General features: G+C 39.6%; 1 protein-coding gene across 1 annotated transcript; it reads right to left on the minus strand.

Annotated features, from left to right (window-relative positions):
- Positions 1-16,789: 16,789 nt before the first annotated feature.
- Positions 16,790-20,719, minus strand: LOC124965616 (aftiphilin-like). Its single transcript, XM_047526672.1, is given in 3 exon segments — positions 16,790-17,525; positions 17,862-19,485; positions 20,422-20,719. Coding segments are annotated over 3 exon segments (2,376 nt in total). The 3' UTR covers positions 16,790-17,071.
- Between the last annotated feature and the right edge of the window lie 5,455 nt (positions 20,720-26,174).

A 26,174-nucleotide genomic window follows, 5' to 3' on the forward strand; every position in this document is an offset into this window, starting at 1 on the left:
AGAATGACATCATTACATAGGGTAACATCATTACCCTATGTACATGTATGATTACACAAATGGTGCAACTCTACTTTGTGTACAACCAGAGAAATACTAGATGTACCCCATTCGTGTACCATGAATCGAAATTTTAAAAATTGGAAATAAAAATAAATATAAAAATAAATAAATAAATAAGTAAATACACAAATGAAAGATCTGCTGCTGTTTAAATCTGTCACTTCTAAATGACATTTCAGATTTAAACATGTGTTAAGTACTTGGTCACTAGCCTGTGGCATTATTCATAGGTGGTGGAACCTTTGGGTGGTGGGGTTCAGTGGAAGGAAATTAGATGATTGAGGATGTGCACTTAAAGAAGATATTGGGACCCCTGATTGTTCCTTCTCTTTGCTTCTTTACTGCCATGAGGCAAGCAGCTCAGCTCCACCACTATTTTAGTCAGTTTTCTTAGTGCTGTGACCAAAAGACCTGACAAGAACAATCAGAAGAGGAAAAGTTTATTTTGGGGCTCTGGTTTCAGAAGTCTCTGTCCATAAATGACTGACTCTCTTGCTCAAGTGAAGCAGAACATCATAGCAGAAGAATGTGACAGAGGAAAGTGACTCAAGAAATCATACCAGGAAGGAGAGAGAGAGAGAAAGAGAGAGAGAGAGAGAGAGAAAGAGAGAGAGAGAGAGCTCTTCTTACCCAACAAAATATAAACAATGACCCACTTTCTCCAGTCATTCTCTAACTACCTACCGTCATCACTCAGTTAAACCCTATCAGGGGATTCATGCACTGATCAGGTTAAGGCTCTTATAACCCAATCATTTCACTTCTAAATCTTTTTGCATTGTTTTACATATGAGCTTTTGGGGGCTGTCTCACCCTTAAACCATAACAACCACAGACACCCTGCCACGATTTTCTGCCTCATCATAAGCCTAAAATAATGGGTCTAGTGACCATGGACTGAAACCTCTAAAAGACTTCAGATATTTCTTTAAGAAGAAGTTACATCAGTAAGTACTTAGGTTAGTAAGTACTCAAACTAATTATCTAAGATTTTACATTAGGAATCTAGAAAAACAAGCAAATTAAACACAAAGAAAGCAGAAGGAAGGAAGGAAAGATATTAAATCAATGAATTAGAAAACTTAAGAACAATAGAAAAAAATTAATGAAGCCAGAACCTGCTTCTCTCAATAAGATATATAAAATTAAAAAAATCTCTAGCCAGTTATGAGGAATGAAAAAATAGAAGATAGAAATTATCAATATTATAAATAAAAATGAATATCATTTCAGATCCTATAATGAAAACCTAATAAGGAAATATTATGAATATTTTATTTAAAAAATTCTATAGTTTGACTAAAATGGAGAAACTATTTGAAAGACATAATCAAGCAAATATCAAGAAGAAATAAATAGCTTGAACAGTCCTACATCTATTGAAGAAATTACAATTACATTTAAAATCTTTCCCAAAAGGAAACCTCTAAGTCAAGATAGCTTTACTGGTGAATTCTATCAAATATTTAAGGAGGAAATAAAACAATTCTGTACAAAGCAGGAAACAAAATTTCAGAAAAAAAGAAAAAAATAGAATGCTTTCTAGCTCATGTTGTGAAGACAGCAACTCTATACCACAGAGAAAAAGAAATTACAAAAAAGTCTTCACTAACAGTCCTCATGATAGTTACAAAAGTCCTTAACAAAAAATTAGGAGAACTTCCAGGCATGGTGGCACACACCTGTAATGCCAGAGACGCAGAAGACTAAGGCAGAAGGATCTAAGTTTGAAGCCAGCCTCAGCATCTCAGTGAGACCCCATCTCAAAATAAATAAAAATGGCAGGGGATGTAGCCAGCAACTCAGCAGAAAGTCACTTCTGTGTTAAATACCCAGTATCAGTAACAATAATAGTAGTAGTAATAGTGGTAGTAGTAGTAATTAACAAATTCGTTTTAGTTAGTTTTTTTGATGCTGTGGCTAAAGGTCCTGACCAGCACAATGGTAGAGGAAAAGAGGTTTATTTGAGGGTTCATGGTTTCAGAGGTCTTGGTCCATAGAAGGTTGGTTCCATTTCTCGAGGCTCAAGGTGAGGCTGAACATCATGGCAGGAGAGTGTGGCAGAGGCAAGCAACTCACATCTTGGTGATTAGAAAGCAGAGAGAGAGAGATGCCACTAGCTAGATACAAATATATACCCCCAAGCCACATCCCAATTCCCACCTCCTCCAGTCACACTCTACTACTTCAGTCACCAGTCAGTTAATCCCATCAGGGATCTATTCTCTGATTAGGTTAAGCCTGTAACCCAATCATTTCTCCTCCAAACCTTTTTGCTTTGTGTCATACATGAGCTTTTGGAAGACACCTAACATTCAAACCATAATAAAACCCAAACCAAATCCAGCAACACATCAGAATGAAAATATATTACAACAAATTTAGTTTTATCTTGAGAATGAAAGGTTGGTTTAACAACTGAAAATCAATTTAATTCACCATATTAAGAGACTAAAAAAGCCAAACAGCAAAACATCTCACAAGGTGCAAGAAAGCACTGGAAAGAATTTGAGCATCAATCACCATAAAATTATTTAGCAAACTAGAAATACAAAAGAATTTCCTCAACTTGATAAAGGTATCTTTGAATAAACCATAGATAATACACCTAATGGTGAAACACTGAGTCCTTTCTCCCTAAGATTAGAAGCAAGAGGAGAATGTCTGCTTTCACAAGTTCTATTTAACACTGGAGAAGAGGTCCTGATCATTGTTTCAAAGCAATATAGGGAAAACAAGGTATACAAGAGTAAAAGTTAGAAGAAAAAAATCTCTATTCAACAATAGCATGAGCTTTATATAGAAAATCTAAAGAAATCTACCCTCTCCCCCTCACAAAAAGTACCAGAACTAATAACTAAATTTAGTACAAAAATCAATTTTATTTCTATATAATAGTAATGAGCTATTAGAAATAAAAAAATTAGCTCGGAACGGAACTGGCCCGCTGGTGAGAGCCTTTCTGACCAGAACAAGCTCCGAGTCCTGGAGCCAGTGCAGCTCAGCGTACTCTGGCAAGCAAGCAGATTCAGGGTCCAGACAGGGCAGCCAGAGACTTCCCCAAGTAGTCTGGACCCCTGTGGTGGGAGGTGCCGTTCAAGGCTAGCCTCTCGGAGCTGATCGCCCAGTGAGAGACTTTCTACATAGAACCAGCCACAAGCCCCCGAACCAACGGAGAGCCTCGATCCGCAAACAGCCTCTGGGATCAGGGCAGGGCAGCCAGACACCTCTTCAGGCGGCTCTGCCCACTCCGGCTGCAGGCTCTCTTCTCGGGGCGATCCAAGATGGCGGCCTAGAGGGAGACTGCACCCCCTGTCGCTCCAGAACCCAGGAGTTAAGAAGGGGAGGCATTGAGAGACTCGGACTGAAATAGAGCCATGGGTGAGTCTGCCCACTGGGTACAGCTCGGCCCGGGGGGCAGGCCCAGATAGAGGTGGCTTATCGGAGCCGGGCAGGGCAGCTAGAGTCATCCACAGGCAGCCCTGCGCACTCCGGCGGTGGGCCCCGCCCACACAGCCAGCTTCTCCAGGTTCTCGGAAGGGAACTGGCCCGCTGGTGAGAGCCTTTCTGACCAGAACAAGTTCCGAGTCCCGGAGCCAGTGCAGCTCAGCGTACTCTGGCACGCAAGCAGATTCAGGGTCCAGACAGGGCAGCCAGAGACTTCCCCAAGTAGTCTGGACCCCTGCGGTGGGAGGTGCCGTTCAAGGCTAGCCTCTCGGAGCTGACCGCCCAGTGAGAGACTTTCTACATAGAACCAGCCACAAGCCCCCGAACCAACGGATAGCCTCGATCCGCAAACAGCCTCTGGGATCAGGGCAGGGCAGCCAGACACCTCTTCAGGCGGCTCTGCCCACTCTGGCTGCAGGCTCTCTTCTCGGGGCGATCCAAGATGGCGGCCTAGAGGGAGACTGCACCCCCTGTCGCTCCAGAACCCAGGAGTTAAGAAGGGGAGGCATTGAGAGACTCGGACTGAAATAGAGCCACGGGTGAGTCTGCCCACTGGGTAAAGCTTGGCCCGGGGGGCAGGCCCAGATAGAGGTGGCTTATTGGAGCCGGACAGGGCAGCTAGAGTCTTCCCAAGGTAGCCTTCCACACTCCGGCAGTGAGCTCCTCCCACACGGCCAGCTGCACGGTGCAGGCCCACAGTGAGAGCATTTCAGCACAGAGCCAGTTCCAAACCGTGAAACCAGTAGGGGGCTAGGGGCAGTTTTCTTCGGATACGCTGCTTTATCAGATTCCTCCAAGACATCAGGCTACTGAAGGCTGGGAGGTGATACACTGGAAATCTACCGGGACACTATAAGCCAATAGTGGAAAACTGCAATATCTCAGGGTCCCACTGACAACTGACCAATATGAGAAAACAAGGGAAGAAAATGTCCCAAACAAACTTAGATACTACATCAATAAAACCCAATGACAGCACAGCAGAAGAAATGTCAGAAAGGGAGTTCAGAATGTACGTAATTAAAACGATCAGGGAAGCAAATGAGGAGATGAAAGAGCAAATGCAGGCATTGAAGGAGGAGATGAAAGAGCAAATGCAGGCATTAAATGATCGCACCAATCAACAGTTAAAAGACCAAATACAGGAAGCAAGAGATCATTTCAATAAAGAGTTAGAGATACTGAAAAAAAACCAAACTGAAATACTTGAAATGAAGGAAACAATAAACCAAGTTAAAAACTCCATAGAAAGCATAACCAATAGAATGGAGCACCTGGAAGACAGAACCTCAGACATTGAAGACAAATTATTTAATCTTGAAAGCAAAGTTGGCCAAACAGAAAAGATGGTAAGAAATCATGAACAGAATCTACAAGAATTATGGGATATCATGAAAAGGCCAAATTTAAGAATTATTGGGATTGAGGAAGGCTTAGAGAAACAAACCAAAGGAATGAACAATCTATTCAATGAAATAATATCAGAAAATTTCCCAAATCTGAAGAATGAAATGGAAAACCAAATACAAGAGGCTTATAGAACTCCAAACATACAAAATTACAACAGACCCACACCAAGGCACATTATTATGAAAATACCTAACATACAAAATAAAGACAGAATTTTAAAGGCCACGAGAGAAAAGAATCAAATTACATTCAGAGGGAAACCAATAAGAATATCAGCAGATTTTTCAATCCAGACCCTAAAAGCCAGAAGGGCCTGGAACAACATTTACCAAGCCCTGAAAGAAAACGGATGCCAACCAAGAATCTTATACCCAGCAAAACTTACCTTCAAATTTGACGATGAAATAAGATCCTTCCATGATAAACAAAAGCTAAAGGAATTTACAAAAAGAAAGCCAGCATTACAGAACATTCTCAGCAAAATATTCCATGAGGAAGAGATGAAAAACAATGATGCAAATCAGCAACAGGAGGCGCTAGCCTAAAGGAATAGCCAAATAAAGGTGAAACCAAATCATGTCAAAAACAAATATGAGTCAATTGACTGGGAATACAAATCATATCACAATAATAACCCTGAATGTTAATGGCCTGAATTCATCAATCAAAAGACACAGACTGGCAGATTGGATTAAAAAGAAAAATCCAACAATATGCTGCCTGCAAGAGACTCACCTCATAGAAAGAGACACCCATAGACTAAAGGTGAAAGGATGGGGAAAAACATACCATGCACACGGACACAGCAAAAAAGCTGGAGTATCCATCCTCATCTCAGATAATGTGGACTTCAAACCAAAACTAGTCAGAAGGGATAAAGAAGGACATTACAAACTGCTTAAGGGAAGCATAAATCAGCAAGACATAACAATCATAAATATCTATGCCCCGAACATTGGCTCATCCACGTACGTCAAACAAATCCTTCTCAATTACAGAATTCAAATAGACCACAACACAATAATACTAGGTGATTTTAACACACCTCTCTCACCACTGGATAGATCGTCCAAACAAAAATTGAATAAAGAAACTATAGATCTCAACAACACAATCAGCAATTTAGACTTAACAGACATATATAGAATATACCATCCAACAAAGAACGAATACACTTTCTTCTCAGCAGCACATGGATCCTTCTCTAAAATAGACCATATTTTATGCCACAAAGCTACTGTTAGCAAATACAAGAAGATAGAGATACTACCTTGTACTCTATCAGATCATAATGGATTGAAATTAGAAATAAATGACAGAATAAAAAACAGAAACTTCTCCAATACTTGGAGACTAAATAATACACTATTATACGATGAATGGATAACAGAAGACATCAGGAGGGAAATAAAAAAATTCTTAGAAGTAAACGAGAACAAAGACACATCATATCAAAATCTCTGGGACACTATGAAAGCAGTACTTAGAGGAAGATTTATTTCATGGGGTGCATTCAAAAAAAGAAGTAGAAATCAACAAATAAACGACTTAACACTACAGCTCAAAGCGCTAGAAAAAGAAGAGCAGACCAATACCAAAAGTAGTAGAGGACAGGAAATAGTTAAAATCAGAGCCGAAATCAACGAAATCGAAACAAAAGAAACAATTGGAAAAATTAACAAAATAAATAGTTGGTTCTTTGAAAAAATAAATAAAATTGATAAACCCTTAGCCACACTAACAAAGAGAAAGAGGGAGAAAACTCAAATTACTAAAATTCGGAATGAACAAGGAAACATCACAACAGACACGAGTGAAATACAAAACATAATTAGAAGCTATTTCGAAAATCTATACTCCAACAAAACAGAAAACCTCGAAGACATCAACAAATTTCTAGAGATATATGAATTACCTAAACTGAACGAGGAGGACATACACAACCTAAATAAACCAATTTCAAGCAATGAAATAGAAGAGGTCATCAAAAGCCTACCAACAAAGAAAAGTCCAGGACCAGATGGGTTCTCAGCTGAGTTCTACAAAACCTTTAAAGAAGAGCTCATTCCAATACTCCTCAAACTATTCCATGAAATAGAAGAGGAGGGAACCCTCCCAAACTCGTTCTATGAAGCCAATGTCACCCTGATACCTAAACCAGACAGAGACACATCGAAGAAGGAAAATTTCAGACCAATATCCTTAATGAACATCGATGCAAAAATTCTCAACAAAATTTTAGCAAATCGCATACAAATATATATTAAAAAGATAGTGCACCACGATCAAGTGGGTTTTATCCCAGGGATGCAAGGTTGGTTCAACATTCGGAAATCAATAAATGTCATTCACCATATCAACAGACTTAAAGTTAAGAATCACATGATTATTTCAATAGATGCAGAAAAAGCATTCGATAAAATACAGCATCCCTTCATGCTCAAAACACTAGAAAAAATTGGGGAAGTGGGAACATTCCTAAACATTATAAAGGCAATCTACGCTAAGCCCATGGCTAATATCATTCTAAATGGTGAAAAACTGAAAGCATTCCCCCTAAAAACTGGAACAAGGCAGGGATGCCCTCTTTCACCGCTTCTATTCAACATCGTCCTTGAGACTCTAGCCAGAGCAATCAGACAAACCAAAGAAATTAAAGGGATACGAATAGGAAAAGAAGAACTCAAACTATCCCTGTTCGCTGATGACATGATTATATATTTAGAGGAACCTGGAAATTCCACCAGAAAACTTTTAGAACTCATAAGTGAATTCAGTAAAGTAGCAGGTTACAAGATCAATGCTCATAAATCCAATGCATTTTTATACATAAGTGATGAATCTTCAGAAAGAGAAATTAGGAAAACTACCCATTCACAATAGCATCGAAAAAAATAAAATACTTGGGAATCAATCTCACAAAAGAGGTGAAAGACCTCTACAATGAGAACTACAGAACACTAAAGAAAGAAATTCAAGAAAACCTTAGAAGATGGAAAGATCTCCCATGTTCCTGGATAGGCAGAATTAATATCGTCAAAATGGCTATACTACCTAAAGTGCTATACAGATTCAATGCAATTCCAATTAAAATCCCAATGATGTACCTTGCAGAAATAGAGCAAGCAATTATGAAATTCATCTGGAAGAATAAAAAACCTAGAATAGCTAAAGCAATCCTCAGTAGCAAGAGCGAAGCAGGGGGTATTGCAATACCAGATCTTCAACTCTACTACAAAGCAATAGTAACAAAAACGGCATGGTATTGGTACCAAAATAGACAGGTAGATCAATGGTACAGAATAGAGGACATGGACACAAACCCAAATAAATACAATTTTCTCATACTAGACAAAGGTTCCAAAAATATGCAATGGAGAAAAGATAGCCTCTTCAACAAATAGTGCTGGGAAAACTGGAAAACCATATGCAATAGAATGAAATTAAACCCCTATCTCTCACCCTACACAAAACTCAACTCAAAATGGATCAAGGACCTCGGAATCAGACCAGAGACCCTGCATCTTATAGAAGAAAAAGTAGGTCCAAATCTTCAACTTGTTGGCTTAGGATCAGACTTCCTTAACAGGACTCCCATAGCACAAGAAATAAAAGCAAGAATCAACAACTGGGATAGATTCAAACTAAAAAGCTTTCTCTCAGCAAAGGAAACGATCAGAAATGTGAAGAGAGAGCCTACAGAGTGGGAGAATATTTTTGCCAACCATACCTCAGATAGAGCGCTAATTTCCAGAATCTATAAAGAACTCAAAAAACTCTACACGAAGAATACAAATAATCCACTCAACAAATGGGCTAAGGAAATGAACAGACACTTCACAGAAGAAGATGTACAAGTAATCAACAGATATATGAAAAAATGTTCAACATCCCTAGTAATAAGAGAAATGCAAATCAAAACTACCCTAAGATTTCATCTCACCCCAATTAGAATGGCGATTATCAAGAACACAAGCAACAATAGGTGTTGGCGAGGATGTGGTGAAAAAGGAACACTCATACATTGCTGGTGGGGTTGCAAATTAGTGCAGCCACTCTGGAAAGCAGTGTGGAGATTCCTCAGAAAGCTTGGAATGGAAACACCATTTGACCCAGCTATCCCACTCCTTGGTCTATACCCAAAGGACTTAAAATCAGCATACTACAGAGATACAGCCACATCAATGTTCGTTGCTGCTCAATTCACCATAGCCAGATTGTGGAACCAACCTAGATGCCCTTCAGTTGATGAATGGATAAAGAAACTGTGGCATATTTATAGAATGGAATATTACTCCGCAATGAAGAATGATAAAATTATGGCATTTGTAGGCAAATGGTCGAAATTGGAGAATATCATGCTAAGTGAGATAAGCCAATCTCAAAAAAGTAAAGGACGAATGATCTCGCTGATAAGCAGATGAGGACATATAATGGGGGTGGGAGGGGTTAGCATTAGGTTTAGGGTTAGGTTTAGAGTTAGGCTAAGGAGAGCGGTAAGAATGAAGGAAAGAAGGATTGTATAAAGGGAAAAGGGTGGGAGGGGTGGGGGGGAAGGGAAAAAAAAAAGAAACATCATTACCCTATGTAAACGTAAAAAAAAAAAAGTCATAAAAAAAAGAAATAAAAAAATTAAAATTAAAATATTCAATGTACTTATGGAAAGAAAGACTCAATATTGTTAAGATGTCAATTTTTCCCAAGTTGTTTATACAATTCCAATCAATATTGAAAGTTGTCTATACCCAATTCCAATTGCTATACAAATAGGCATTTTTGTAGAAATTGAAAGATATTTCTAAAATTTTTAGAATTGCAAATAATCACAATAGCCTGAAATTTTTGAAGAAAGAGAATAAAGGTGGAGCCCTTACACTAATTTCAAGATTTACTATAAAGCTATATTGATCCAGAGAGTATGGTAGAGAAATTAATATAGACATGTATTAGTGGAACTGAATAGATGTTGCAGAAATGAACCAGCATACGTAGAGGCAATTATTTCTTTTTAAAAATTTTTTAGGTTTTTTTTTTGTATTTGTAGATGAACAGAATGCCTTTATTTGTTATGTGGTGCTAAGGATTGAACCCAATGCCTCACACATGCTAGGCAAGTGCTCTGTCACTGAGCCAGGCTCCAGTCCCTAAGTAATTGCTTTTTGACAAAGGTGTTAAGGAAGTTCACTGGGGAGAAGGATGGTTTTCTCAATAAATGATGCTAGAACAAGTTAACATCCATATCCAAAACCATGAATCTTTATTTTTGTGATATACAGACTATCTTAAAATAAGTGAAAACACAAATTGTGTTGAATGTATTAAATTTTCAGAAGAAAACAGAGTCCTTGATTAAGATAGGAAAAGTCATAAAAGAAAAAAATGATAAATTAAGTCTTATTTAGATTTAAACTTTTGTTTTTCAAAGATAAAAGTTAAGAAAATGAAAATGTAAAGCACCCCCTGAAAGAAAATATTGGCAAAGTATATACTGATAAAATACTAGATTTCAGAATGCATAAATTCTTATAACTCAATAAAACAGAAACCCAATTTATAAAACAGATATTTGACTAAAGAGGCTATACACATGGCAAATAAGCACATAAAAAGATGCTCACCATTACTAGTCACAGGGAAGTAAAATTAAAACCACAGAGGAAGAGGCCTGATCAAGCCCTCTTTTGTCTAACTTTTTTCAGGCAATAGCCACATCAGTTCTGGGACACTCTGATTTAATTTTGCCATCCTATCTGGCAGATTCAGAGCAGACAACACCAACGTCAAATTCTAAGTTACTTCTTAGCAGAGTTAAAGACAACAAAAACAAACAAACAAAAAAGAATCCAATCTTCTGAGTTTTGTATGTGGTAGATTTTATTTTCCAGAGTTGGTCACAATGCCATAATAATCATGCTCCTTCTATCTGAGTGGACTTGGGTAATAGCAAAAGTGACACTATGTGACTTCCAAAGTTAGGTTGTTAAAAGTGATACACTTCCAATTTTGTTCTTCCAGAATACTCAGGAATCCTGAACCAGAAGTCCAACCACCAGAAAGCTACCATATTGGTCTGACTAGATGAAGCAAGAGTAAGGCCCAGCTTACCCCAGCAGTCATAAATGATCCCCAATTTCTCTCTTCCAGCTGCAGACTGCCTGCCAGAACCTGAATGAGAGACTTCAAGGTGAAAAGCACCAGCCTAGTCCTTCCTGAATTCCAGACCTATAAAACACATGAGAGAATGAAATGATTATTATAGTTATGGACCACTGAATTTTGGGGTGATTTGTTATGTTGTAATAATAACTAGAATATGGGACATACTAGTAAAAATTTTCTGTGGAAAGATAAGGCTAGATGCTACCTGGAAGAGATTTTTTTTTTCCTAACTCAAAGTAAAATGCTATAATTTTCTTTATATCAGCTATGCCACCAAGATTTTTTTATGGACTTTAATTATTTTCCAAACTTGGGCAAGATTCATGTGTCTCTTTAAGAGACATTAGCTTATTAAAACATCTGAGCACCTATTTTATGCCGGGCACAAGGCTATATTATCCATGAATGGTCAGATTTCTGGTGTGAGCTACAACATTGTTATCAATCAGCATAAGATTCTTTTCGCAGTTCAGGGTAGAAATTATGAAAAGGCAAAGTATAGCACTTTTTGATGTTACCAATTCTTAGTGTTACCAACTCCCAGCTCTTAGTGGTATCAGCTACCCAAGGGCTCTTGTGCTCAATTTAAATAAAATTGAGGAGAAGGCAAGCAATATCATCTCAACAAAGCCTTATTGGGGCTTGTGCTTTAGCACAGGGGAGACAGTGCACAAGGGTAGGCTTACCTACTGTTACCTACTGTTCATTCGAGATGCAAAGAGCAGGGCTTACATAGATAAAAAGGGAGGCTTGTGGAGGTGTAGTCAACTGTTGCACAGATCTCAGAATTTCTGAACACGCGTTGTCAGATTATTTTGCACCCAGGTTTGCACTTTACAGTGTGATCTGTGCATGCACATTGGATTCATCTATCTGGCTTGTGGAGATGATGGAGGTGCTCACTACTGCCATCAAGGTCAAGTTCTGGAATATTTCTGCCTGCTGATGTTTTGGGAGAGCTTGGAGGAGTCAGCAACTCCTGAATCTGGTCATTGGTGGAAAGAATTCTTCCTATTAACTATTATCCACCTCAGTCCAAAGCACTGATTGCAATGTGATATTCTCATTTCATAAGGGAAAAAAAAAGTTAAGTACCAGACTGACTCTGATTTAGATTTTTAAATGGAGTTGAAGCCAGGCAGCCTCTTAGTTGGTGTAGCACAACATTCTCACAACTCTTTCTTCTTGGTCTTGCTCCTCTTTGTTTTTTTTAGGGATGAGCCTTATGTAAGACTCACAATCAGTGCTCAGTGAATGTGTGTTGAATGAATACATTAACACTGGGGTTCTGGCTACTGCTACTGTGTTGACCAAAACCCCCCCATGTTTTGGTTATTATCACCACATCTCTGGGAAAATTCCTGGCTCTCCTGGCTTCCCCATCCTCAGCTGCCCTTTTAGGTCCCTAAGGTTTCTTTTTTGTTGTGGATGCAGTACTGGGGATTGAACTCAGGGACACTCTACCACATCCCAGGCTCTCTCCCATCATTTTTTGGGACAAGGTCTCATGAAAGTGCCCAGGTTGGCCTCAAACTTGCAATCCTCCTGCCTTGCCTGGCCCTGAGATCTTTTCAGTTCTCCCAGGTGTGGAAAGTCTCTGTGGAAGTTATGCTGTTGTGTGGATGATCATGCAAGGCCTGGGATGCTTTCACATATGTGTACATGCTTTCTGATCCTGCCTGCCTGCCCTACAGGCTGACTGCTATTTTATTGTCTGTGGAATCTCATCAAATCCTGCTCTTCCCTGTTTACTTTCAGTTGGAACCACTGTCAACTATTGTACACAAGCATTTGGCATTGGAGCCAAACAAGTGCACCTCTTTTCCTGGTGATTAAATGTCAAATATCACATTGTGGCAATCAACAGCCTAAATACACATGTGCAGTTCCAAAGGAGAATATTCAGAAGGGTTCATCACAGTGAAATTGCAGAACCCCAGAGCCTGATCTTCACTCAGATGATTAGACCACATTCTAATGCCTGTGGTGAAAGTGAGAGGAGGCGAGTTCACGCAGCTGTCCCATCACTGTGCCTCTAGATGAATTCACTCTGTTGTCTTCTTCTTATCCCCTGCCATGGAGACCTGGTCTTTAAAAAGTGATTTATTTGCAGGGAGCTAAGGAACTGGCCTTTAGAAATTGGATAACTTGAGTGTAGAGAATTGCACAACCTGAGCCACATTAGTTTGGCCCCTCATAGAAAAACCAAAATGTTTTGAGTGATTTTATGTTTTAGGTGTGGTGCTGAGGACAGCATCATCTATACCAGGTAAGGGATGAAGAGTGTTACTCTTTGTTTTCTTCCTGCTTTTTTGGACTGCTCTTGCCAGCCTTACATTGGAGACTTCCTTATGGCTCAGTGTCTCTGTATTCTCTTCCCTGGGGAACTCACTTCTGTGGCTTTCAGGGTCACTATCAAGCAAGTTACCTCTAAATTTAAATCACCAGCCCAAACCTCTCCTCTGATCATCAAGCTCCACATCTGCCAACCTCAGAGATTTCCATTTGGATGCCTAATAAACATCTCTAGGAAGATCCAAGATGGCAGACTAGAAGGTGACTGCATCTCCCGTCACTCCAGAACTCAGGATTCAAGAAGGGGAGGTATTGAGAGACTCGGACCAACATAGAGCTGCAGGATGAGTCTCTCCCACCAGGTGAAGCTTGGCCCGGGTGGGAGGCCCGGACGGGGGGCAGCTTCTCAGACCAGGGCAGGGCAGTGAGAGTCTTCCCAAGCAGACCTGCTCTCTCCCGTGGCAGGCATGATCCACAGTAAGCTTCTAAGAGCAGGCCCGCCCAGTGAAAGCTTTTCCTCACAGAGCCAACCCCAAGCCTTAAACCCAGCAGCAGACCCCGGCCTGAAGGCGGCTTCTGGGACCAAGGCAGGACAGGGAGAGGCTTTCTCCAAGCAGCCTGCTCCTTCAGGTGGGGGCAGGCCCTGTCTATAGCCAGATTCTAGGAGCAAGGCACATCCAGTGAGAGCTTTTCCTGCACAGAGCCAAACCCAAGCCCCGGACTCAGCAGCGAGCCCCGGCCCTCAGGCAGCTTCTAGGACCAGGGCAGGGCATCGAGAGACTTCCCCAAGCAGCCCTGCTCCCTCTGGTAGCAGGCACGATCCACAGCCAGCTCCTCAGAGAAGGCCCGCCCAGTGAGAGCTTTTCCGCACAGTGCCAACCCCAAGCGCTGGACCCAGCGGTGGGACCCGGCCAACAGGTAGCTTCTGGGACCAAGGCAGGACTGGGAGAGGCTTTCCCTGAGCAGCCTAACTCACTCAGGTGGGGGCAGGCCCTGTCTATAGCCAGCTTCTAGGAGCAGGACCACCTAGTGAGAGGATTTCCACACAGAACCAGCACCCAGCCCTGGACCCAGTAGCGGGCTAGGGGCAGATTTCATTGGAAGCACTGCATTATCAAGTTCCTCCAAGACTTCAGGCTACTGAAGATAGCCTCTATTTCCAATGGAGGAAATCTGCAATATCTCAGAGTCCCACTGATATCTGACCAATATGAGAAAACAAGGGAAGAAAATGTCCCAAACAAACCTAGATACTATATCAATAAAACCCAATACAGCACAGCAGAAGAAATGTCAGAAAGGGAGTTCAGAATGTACATAATTAAAACAATCAGGGAAGCAAATGAGGAGATGAAAGAGCAAATGCAGGCACCAATTGACAGTTAAAAGAGCAAATAAGGGAAGCAAAAGATCATTTCAATAAAGAATTAGAGATACTGAAAAAAAAAAACACAGAAATCCTTGAAATGAAGGACACAATAAACCAAGTTAAAAATTCCATAGAATGCATAACCAATAGGATAGAACACCTGGAAGACAGAACCTCAGACACTGATGAAAAAATATTTAATCTTGAAAACAAAGTTGACCAAACAGAAAAGATGGTAAGAAATCATGAACAGAATCTACAAGAATTATGGGATATCATGAAAAGGCCAAATTTAAGAATTATTGGAATTGAGGTAGGCTAAGAGAAACAAACCAAAGGAATGAACAACCTATTCAATGAAATAATATCAGAAAATTTCCCAAATCTAAAGAATGAAAGGGAAAACCAGGCACAAGAGGCTTATAGAACTCCAAATACACAAAATTACAACAGACCCACACAAAGGAACATTATTATGAAAATACCTAACATACAAAATAAAGACAGAATTTTAAAGGCTGTGAGAGAAAAGAATCAAATTACATTTGGGGAAAACCAATAAGAATATCAGCAGATTTTTCAATCCAGACCCTAAAAGCTAGAAGGGCCTGGAACAACATTTTTCAAGCCCTGAAAAAAAAAAACAACAGATGCCAACCAAGAATCTTATACCCAGCAAAACTTACTTTCAGATTTGACAACGAAATAAAATTCTTCCATGATAAACAAAAGCTAAAAGAATTTACAAAAAGAAAGCCAGCATTACAGAACATTCTCAGCAAAATATTCCATGAGGAAGAGATGAAAAACAATGATGCAAATCAGCAATGGGAGGAACTAGCCTAAAGGAATAGCCAAAAAAGGAGAAACCAAATCATGTCAAAAAACAAAAATGAGTCAAATGACTGGGAATACAAATCATATCACAATAATAACCCTGAATAGTTAATGGCCTGAACTCATCAATCAAAAGACATAGACTGGCAGATTAGATTAAAAAGAAAAACCCAACAATATGCTGCCTGCAAGAGACTCATCTCATAGAAAGAGATACCCATAGACTAAAGATGAAAGGATGGGAAAAAACATACCATACACATGGACACAGCAAAAAAGCTGGAGTATCCATCCTCATTTCAGATAATGTGGACTTCAAACTAAAACTAATCAGAAGGGATAAAGAAGGACATTACAAACTGCTTAAGGGAAGCATAAATCAGCAAGACATAACAATCATAAATATCTATGCCCCGAACATTGGCTCATCCATGTACGTCAAACAAATCCTTCTCAATTCCAGAAATCAAATAGACCACAACACAATAATACTAGGCAATTTTAACACACCTCTCTCACCATTGGATAGATCTTCCAGACAAAAATTGAATAAAGAAACCATAAATCTCAATAACACAATCAACAATTTAGACTTAACGGACATATACAGAATATACCATCCAACAAAGAACGAATACACTTTCTTCTCAGCAGCACATGGATCCTTCTCTAAAATAGACCATATTTTCTGCCACAAAGCTACTGTTAGCAAATACAAGAAGACAGAGATACTACCTTGTATTCTATCAGATCATAATGGATTGAAATTAGAAATAAATGACAGAATAAAAAACAGAATCTTCGCCAATACCTGGAGATTAAATAATACGCTATTATATGATGAATGGATAAAGAAGACATCAGGAGGGAAATAAAAAATTGTTTAGAAATAAATGAGAACAAAGACACATCATATTAAAATCTCTGGGACACTATGAAAGCATTACTTAGAGGAAGATTTGTTTCATGGAGCACATTCAACAAAAGAAGTAGAAATCAACAAATAAACGACTTAACACTACAGCTTAAAGCCCTAGAAAAAGAAGAGCAGACCAACACAAAAGTAGTAGAAGACAGGAAATAGTTAAAATCAGAGCTGAAATCAATTAAATTGAAACAAAAGAAAAAATAAAAAAAATTAACAATATAAACAGTTGATTCTTTTTTTTTGAGTTTTTAATTTTTTTATTTCAAAAGTTTTGTAAGGACACCACCAGTGTATTTCACAAAGACATAAATGTATACACCCCAGCAACACAAAAAGAATAAATCTTCAAAAATGTTCACCCCCAATTATTTACATTTTTTTCTAATATAAATTTAGGACTTCAGTATGTAAATAAATATACATTACTATGTATAACTTTCTAGTGCGGCTTACCAACAAATCAGCTGAACTTGAATTTTCTTTAATTAGAGCAGGTATGCTTTTGATGGTAGGGAAGGAAGGAGGAGAGAAAGCATTTGAAACTGTCCAGTTCACGTCAGTTATCAGTCTGCTTGATCCTGGGAGCCAGTGGAAGGTGTTAATGTGGCTGGGAACATCAACACCTTGGCATGCATGAATGTCAAGTCAGGTAGGCTGGCGATCACCTTGATAGCTTCTTCACTCAAGTGCTCTTCTCTTTTTGGTTTCCTGGTAGATGTGCTTGTCTTCTCTACTGTGGACATGAGTCTTGCAAACGCATCAGTCACTTTGAGGCTTGAGGTGGAGATTTCCAGCTTAGGTGTTGTTAATTCATACAACTCTGGATCCACACCATCTAACGGGTTAGTAAGGCCACTGCTACTCCAGTCAAACTGGACGGGTGGTAGAGACTCCTGAAATTGATCAGATGTACATGTGTTCATCTCTGGTGTCAAGGTGGTTGTTTGAACAATGGAAGCAATTTTTTCTGCAGCAGAGAGTGGTTTCAATGGTTCCTTGGTGGGCTCTAACATGCCCAATCCTGCTGCATACATGGGCACGATAACAGGCTGCTTCTTATTGCCCATGAAGAGAATGTTTCAGGTGTCTATTCCCAAGGATCACAAAAGTTTCTTGTTGCTATGGGAGCCGCCCCACTGATATCTCAAGCCATGTGCATCATGAATATCCTGTAGTTCAGTCCACACATCCAGCAGTTCTCCACTTTCAGCTAAGGTCTCTCTCATTTTTATTAGCAAGGTGCTTGTTTCCAGCAAGTGCTTCAGGGATATAACATCCTCTTCAGCATCAGGGACAAATATGGAAGGAAAACATGCTTCAAAAGTTCATTCCAGGTGGTTTAGTAAAGCTGTCTGAATGGAAGTGGCTGATTCCTGTAAATGACCACTAGCAACTGCTCCTTTGGAAGTTGCTGAAGGGATATTGTGCATCTTGGGGGTTCCTGGAGTATCAACATTTTCATCTGTCCTATGTGACTGCCAGACTTCCTTTCGATGATAAGCTTCAGTAGCCTGCTGATCTCCAAAAGCAGCCCAGGAACAACCATCTTTTTGTACATCCCCAAAAGCATTCCAATCTACAAGTTGGCTAGGACCAGCTGAACTGAAGTCTGCAAAGTCATCAGAGTCTTGAAAAGCACTGCAGTCATCTTGAATATTTGGCACTGAATCAAAATCTCCAAACTCACTATCTTGCCCATTTTTCAGTTTTGAAATAGGTCCAGTGCCTGTTCCACTAGACTTTCTTGCCAACTGACATTCCTCTGATAAACTATCAGAAGTCTGCTTCATGTCTGAATCAGTAAATATCACTTCCTCCAGGCAAGAAACAGCATTTGTATCCCCAAATTCTCCAAAGTCATCACCTGGTTCACTAGAATATGGAAAGTGCTCTGAGGACTCTTCAAAAGTGATATCACTCATTGAATCTTGAGTACCAGTGATGAAAGGTGGAGTGGTGCCACTGGCTGTGCCAAAGTCACCAAAATCATCCTCATTGGTATCATTGCAAGTCACAAATTCATTACTACTATCACCATTTTTTACACTTATGGAATCATCCAAAACATTCTCTTCTGTAGGACCAATGTTTGAGTTTTGGGAATTAGTAAACTTTCTACCTTCTTCTTTGGAAGAACCAACTTCATCAGCATCAAAAGTTTTAATAGAATCCATGCATAGGTCAGCATATTTTGAAGTAACTAAATGTAGTTTTTCCTCAGTTTTACATTATTCTCTCCTAATGGCTTCTGAATTATCAGCTGAATCTACCAAACTCCAAACCTTTGACTGATTGCTTGAATTTAAAAAATCATCCTGTTGTAGCATTGCAAGGCTTTGTTTTTCAACACTGAAACTTCTGTTAGTTGCTATGCTTATTTCTGAAACACACACCTGATCCTCACCATCAGTATCTCCTTTATCATCAAAACTTTTAAGCAAAGACATTTCTTTTACAGAATTCAGTTCATTGACTCTGTTAACTTTGTTGTTTTCCTGAATGGTTAGAACATCTCTCTCATTTAAAACTACACATCTTATTTCTTCTAGTTGTATCCTTTCCTTTTTGGAAAATGTGGCAAAATCTGCAAATTCTCCAGCAGGACTAGATGCAAAGTCTAAATTATACTCAGTGCTATGAGTGCTCAAAGGCTTTCGTCCCTTTGAATCAGCTACATTGTCCAGATCATCTGTTCCCTGAGGATTTACAGTTTCCAACCCTGCAAACCCATTTGTTAGAATCTCCAGACAAGGAGGCTTTTCACCATTGCAGTTCTCTAACTGCTTGTTTTGATGAACAATGTTCATAACAGTTCTAAAATCTGCTGGAGAGAAACTTTCAGGTGTTTCAACATTCTGTCTCTGCTCTATTACTTTGTTTAAATCTCCTGGACCTTCCATGCCATCAGTAGAAGTATCTAAAGTTTTAGATGAAATAATTTCTTTGCTGGTGGTACAAAGTAAAATATCAGACTGTGCTGGGGTCCAGCCCTAGCAGGAGTTCATGGGTTCCACACTGGTAAACGGGGCTCGGGGAGACAGCATCGGCGATGGATGGAGAATGAAAGACACAGACTCTAGTTCTGGCGCAATCAATCCCACTTTATTCTGGGGAAGGCTGAGTTTATATACATTTTTCTTCAGGCTATAATGGCAGTCTTGTGGTTAATATTAAAGAAGTTTCCAAAGCATAGGCAGAAAACAACAACTTTACAGATCATCCTTACCTAATCACAATTGTTTTAAGAATATCTAACTATGCTAATGAGCTAATACAATGTTTATTTCCTTAATATCTAAACTCTATGTGACCTAAGACTATTCTTATTATTCTCGCGGTTAAAGCGATAGACAAGTAATCTCATGTGACCATTTCTATTAGGTCCCTCTGGTTAATATCTAAATTGCTGAGTTAAGGGCTACAGGAGGGCAGTGTTCCCAATGGTTATTGTGTACCAACGTTTATTATAGGGGTGACATATTCTTTGTAGGAAGGAAGGAATGTTTTGGAACCTTGTTGTCTTACCTCACCACCACACATAAACAAAACCATTGTTAAAATTTAACCAGCCTGTTGGAGACAAAGGCAGATCTATAACTATTTTCTCCAGAGGCTTTTAGGGACTCACTGCATGGTTGCAAAATTATTTTTGACTTTGTTAGTGGTAAAGACCCATTGTTTTTTGGACTGTAGGTAATATTTTCTGGAATTTTTGTTGTGTTCCCCTCATCCCCTTAAGTAATCCGTTCAGACTGAAATGAGTAATATATTATCAGAAAAACACAGCAGAAAAAACACCATGCTCCGGAGCAAAACATCCGGCAATTCCTTTTAGGATGAACCTTTGCAATCATCCTTCAGAGTATCTTTGTCAAGCACTGGATGGAATTCCAGACGCCCACGCAAGACTGACCTTTCACAGGAGTAGAAAGTTCAGCAGTGATGTCCTTATCATTACCATTTTAAATGGACTTAAAGCTTGTAAGGCTATCTACGTTTTCTGAGAAATCATGAATTGGCATAAAATGGTTTGAAGATACAAACTCTTCCTTGGGACGAGTATAATCCGGTGTATCAAAATCAACAAACCCTATGCCAAAAGGGCTGACTTCTGAAAATCCACTGAATTCCCCAAATTCATCATCATCCTCTGCTCCATTGTCTAGAGGTATTGGGGATGAAGAGTACATTCGAATGATGTCTGGCTCCATTGTTCAGTTGCTTCCTAATTAATTTATATCTGGCTCGTCCAGGGCAGCCGCAATGGGCATGGCTCAGGGGCCCGGGAGGAACTGACCTCCCGGGGAAGGACCGGCTATTCCGAGCTGGTGAGAGCAGAAGGCAGGCTGCTCCCAGCCCTGTCAGTGCAGCAGCGCCATGGACGCCCACCCGGAGTTTCAGTGCTGCTGGGGGGACCCCCATCCCACTACCCTCCACCCTCTTCCACCGCTGCCGCCTCCTCCTCCTCCTCCACGGAGACCCCCGCCCACTCCACACACTCTCCCATCATGCAGCCAACAGTTGATTCTTTAAAAAAATAAACAAAATTGATAAACCCTTAGCCACACTAACAAAGAGAGAGAGAACTCAAATTACTAAAATTCGGAATGAACAAGGAAATATCACTACAGACAAGAGTGAAATACAAAACATAATTAGAAGTTATTTTGAAAATCTATACTTCAACAAAACAGAAAACCTCGAAGACATCAACAAGTTTCTAGAGACATATGAATTACCTAAACTGAACCAGGATGATATACACAACTTAAATAATTTCAAGCAATGAAATACAAGAGGTCATCAAAAGCCTACCTATAAAGAAAAGTCCGGGACCAGATGGTTCTCAGCCGAGTTCTACAAAACCTTTAAAGAAGAGCTCATTCCAATACTCCTCAAAGTATTTCATGAAATAGAAGAGGAGGGAACCCTCCCAAACTCATTCTATGAAGCCAATATCACCCTGATACCTAAACCAGACAGAGACACATTGAGGAAAGAAAATTTCAGACCAATATCCTTCATGAATATCGACACAAAAATTCTCAACAAACTTTTAGCAAATTGCATACAAAAATATATTAAAAAGATAGTGCACCACGATCAAGTGGGTTTTATCCCAGGGATGCAAGGTTGGTTCAACATCCAGAAATCAATAAATGTCATTCACCATATCAATAGACTTAAAGTCAAGAATCACATGATTATTTCCATAGATGCAGAAAAAGGATTCAATAAAATACAGCACCCCTTCATGCTCGAAACACTAGAAAAAATAGGGATAGTGGGGACATTCCTTAACACTGTAAAGGCCATCTACGCTAAGCCCATGGCTAATATCATTCTAAATGGTGAAAAACTGAAAGCATTCCCCCCAAAACTGGAACAAGGCAGGGATGCCCCCTTTCATCACTTCTATTCAATATCATCCTTGAAACTCTAGCCAGAAAATTAGACCAAAGAAATTAAAGGGATACAAATAGGAAAAGAAGAACTCAAACTATCCTTATTTGATGATGACATGATTATATACTTAGAAGAACCAGGAAATTTCACCAAAAACTTTTAGAACTCATAAGTAAATTCAGTAAAGTAGCAGGATATAAGATCAATGCTCATAAATCTAATGCATTTTTATACATAAGTGATGAATCTTCAGAAAGAGAAGTTAGGAAAACTACCCCATTCACAATAGCTTCAAAAGAAATAAAATACTTGGGAATCAATCTCACAAAAGAGATGAAAGACCTCTACAATGAGAACTACAGAACACTAAAGAAACAATTTAAAGAAAACCTTAGAAGATGGAAAGATCTCCCATGTTCTTGGATAGGAAGAATTAATATTGTCAAAATGGCCATACTACCAAAAGTGCTATACAGATTCAATGCAATTCCAAATAAAATCCCAATGACGTACCTTACAGAAATAGAGCAAGCAATCATGAAATTCATCTGGAAGAATAAGAAACCCAGAAGAGCTAAAGCAATCCTTCGCAGGAAAAATGAAGCTGGGGGTATCGCAATACCAGAACTTCAACTATACTACAAAGCAATAGAAGAAAAACGGCATGGTATTGGTACCAAAATAGACAGGTAGGTTAATGGTACAGAATAGAGGACACAGACACAAACCCAAATAAATACAATTTTCTCATACTAGACAAAGGTGCCAACAATATGCAATGGAGAAAAGATAGCCTCTTCAACAAATGGTGCTGGGAGAATTGGAAATCCATATGCAACAGAATGAAACTAAACCCATATCTCTCACCACGCATGAAACTAAACTCAAAATGGATTAAGGACCTTGGAATGAGACCAGAGACCCTGCAGATTATAGAAGAAAAAGTAGGTCCAGATCTTTAACATGTCGGCTTAGGACCAGACTTCCTCAACAGGACTCCCATAGCACAAGAAATAAAAGCAAGAATCAATAACTGGGATAGATTCAAACTAAAAAGCTTTCTCTCAGCAAAGGAAACTATCAGCAATGTGAAGAAAGACCCTACAGAGTGGGAGAAAATCTTTGCCAATCATACTTCAGATAGAGCAGTAATCTCCAGAATCTATAAAGAACTCAAAAAACTCTACACCAAGAATACAAATAACCCAATTAACAAATGGACTAAGGAAATGAACAGACACTTCAAAGAAGAAGATCTACAAGCAATCAACAAACATATGAAAAAATGTTCACCATCTCTAGTAATAAGAGAAATGCAAATCAAAACCACCCTAAGATTCCATCTCACCCCAATTAGAATGGCGAGTATGAAGAACACAAGCAACAACAGGTGTTGGCGAGGATGTGGGGAAAAAGGTACACTCATACATTGCTGGTGGGGTTGCAAATTAGTGCAGCCACTCTGGAAAGCAGTGTGGAGATTCCTTAGAAAACTTGGAATGGAACCACCATTTGACCCAGCTACCCCACTCCTTGGCCTATACCCAAAGGACTTAAAATCAGCATACTACAGAGATATAGCCACATCAATGTTCATAGCTGCTCAATTCACAATAGCCAGATTGTGAAACCAACCTAGACGTCCTTCAGTTGATGAATGGATAAAGAAACTGTGGTATATATATACAATGGAATATTACTCAGCCGTAAAGAATAATAAAATTATGGCATTTACAGGCAAATGGATGAAATTGGAGAATATCATGCTAAGTGAGATAAGCCGATCTCAAAAATCCAAAGGCTGAATGATCTCTCTGATAAGCAGATGATGACACATAATGGGGGGTTGGAGAGGTTAGTGTTAGGGTTAGAGTTAGGGTTAGGGAGGAGGGCAAGAATGGAGGAAGGAAGGACTGTATAGAGGGAAAAGAGGGGTAGGAGTGGTGGGGGAAGGGAAAAAATGACAGAATGAATCAAACAACATTACCCTATGTAAATTTATGATTACACAAATGATACGCCTTTACTCCATGTACAAACAGAGAAACAACATTTGTTTCCATTTGTATCCCATTTGTTTACATTAAAAAAAAAAAAAAGAAAAGAAAAGTTCGGGACCAGATGTGTTCTCAACCAAGTTCTACAAAACCTTTAAAGAAGAACTCATTCCATACTCCTCAAAGTATTCCATGAAATAGAAGAGGAGGGAACCCTCCCAAACTCATTCTATGAAGCCAATATCACCCTGATACCTAAACCAGACAGAGACACATCGGGGAAAGAAAATTTCAGACCAATATCCTTCATGAACATCGACACAAAAATTCTCAACAAACTTTTAGCAAATCACATACAAAAATATATTAAAAAGATAGTGCACCACGATCAAGTGGGTTTTATCCCAGGGATGCAAGGTTGGTTCAACATCCAGAAATCAATAAATGTCATTCACCATACCAACAGACTTAAAGTTAAGAATCACATGATTATTTTGATAGATGCAGAAAAAGCATTTGATAAAATACTGCATCCTTCATGCTCAAAACACTAGAAAATATAGGGATAGTGGGAATATTCCTTAACATTGTAAAGGCCATCTACGCTAAGCCCATGGCTAATATCATTCTAAATGGTGAAAAACTGAAAGTATTCCCCCTAAAAACTGGAATAAGGCAGGGATGCCCTCTTTCACCACTTCTATTCAACATTGTCCTTGAAACTCTAGCCAGAGCAATTAGACAAACCAAAGAAATTAAAAAGATACGAATAGGAAAAGAAGAATTCAAACTATCCCTGTTCGCTGATGACATGATTATATATTTAGAGGAACCTGGAAATTCCACCAGAAAACTTTTAGAACTCATAAGTGAATTCAGTAAAGTAGCAGGTTACAAGATCAATGCTCATAAATCCAATGCATTTTTATACATAAGTGATGAATCTTCAGAAAGAGAAGTTAGGAAAACTACCCCATTCACAATAGCCTCGAAAAAAAAAAAAAAAACTTGGGAATCAATCTCACAAAAGAGGTGAAAGATCTCTACAATGAGAACTACAGAACACTAAAGAAAGAAATTAGGACAGATCATAGATGGCAGACTAGAGGGAGCATTCCTTGTCGCTCTGTAATTCCGGTTTCAAGCAGAGGATATCTGTTTCTTGATTGCTCACTCTCAGGTGCCTATCATTCGCCATTTGCCTGCCTTTGGCCTGTCCATCGCCTGCCTTACACCTATCCATCACTCAACACATGACATTCACCTCCCGATCGTCCAACAAGTCAGCAAACTCATCCCCAACCACAAGTGGAGCACCAGCTGCCTGCTGTTGCTGGAAGTTCACTTTTACAGTACCTGTAGGTTTGATTACACGTGGCTGCCGTCATTCTGAGACAATAGCCAGGCCCCGTAGGATCCCTGACCAGACTGACTGAGTCCCATCTCAAGGATCCCTCAGCCTGACCCATCACTCCCTGCCTCGGGGCCCTCACATCGACTGACTGCTCCCTTCCGCCAGAACCCCCAGACCAACTGACTGCGCCCTATCACCAGGACCCCAGACTGACTGATTTCAACCGGCCTCCAGGATCCCACAACCACACCAAACACACCCGACCTCCAGGACCCCTGCCTGAGCAACCGCATCCTGCCTCCAGGACCTCCTGCTGACCATGGCCACACCCTGAGCTGCAGCTCCCCATTTGCCAACAGGTTTCGAAGCCAGCGTGGCCATCTTGGATAATCCTGGAAGCCGTAACTCCGATGTTTAGGTGGGGAAAAACCCATCCTGAGACGCCTGCTGGAGGCTTGAAGTTCATTGTCAGGTAACTCTCATGCATCAGGCTACTGAACTCTGGGAGGTTTCATTACTATATGACTGCTTTACTGTAGATTTTCTTTTTATCCTTATTGAAAAAATGTAAGTTTTTATCTCTTTACTTTTCTTGCTCTCTTTTCCTTTTGTTTACCTGTTCCCTCAGAGTCTTTTTCTCCCTTTTTTGCATGCTAACATCCAATTTCTTTTGATTACACTCTCACCCTTTTGATTTTCTAGAACTTATATATATTCTTTTCTTATCCCATTAACAGCTATATTCTATATCCCTTTGCATCCACTTTGTCCTCCATTAGAAACTGCAGACTTCATTGCAAATCTGTTTGTTTTACTGAAGATACTATTTGAACTCCTTCTGTTGATTATCACAATATTGTGCAGACTAGAGGGTGGCTGCATTTCATGTTGCTCCAGGCTGCAGGATTC

This window comes from Sciurus carolinensis, chromosome 15, assembly GCF_902686445.1.
Source record: "Sciurus carolinensis chromosome 15, mSciCar1.2, whole genome shotgun sequence".
NCBI classification, from domain to species: domain Eukaryota; kingdom Metazoa; phylum Chordata; class Mammalia; order Rodentia; family Sciuridae; genus Sciurus; species Sciurus carolinensis.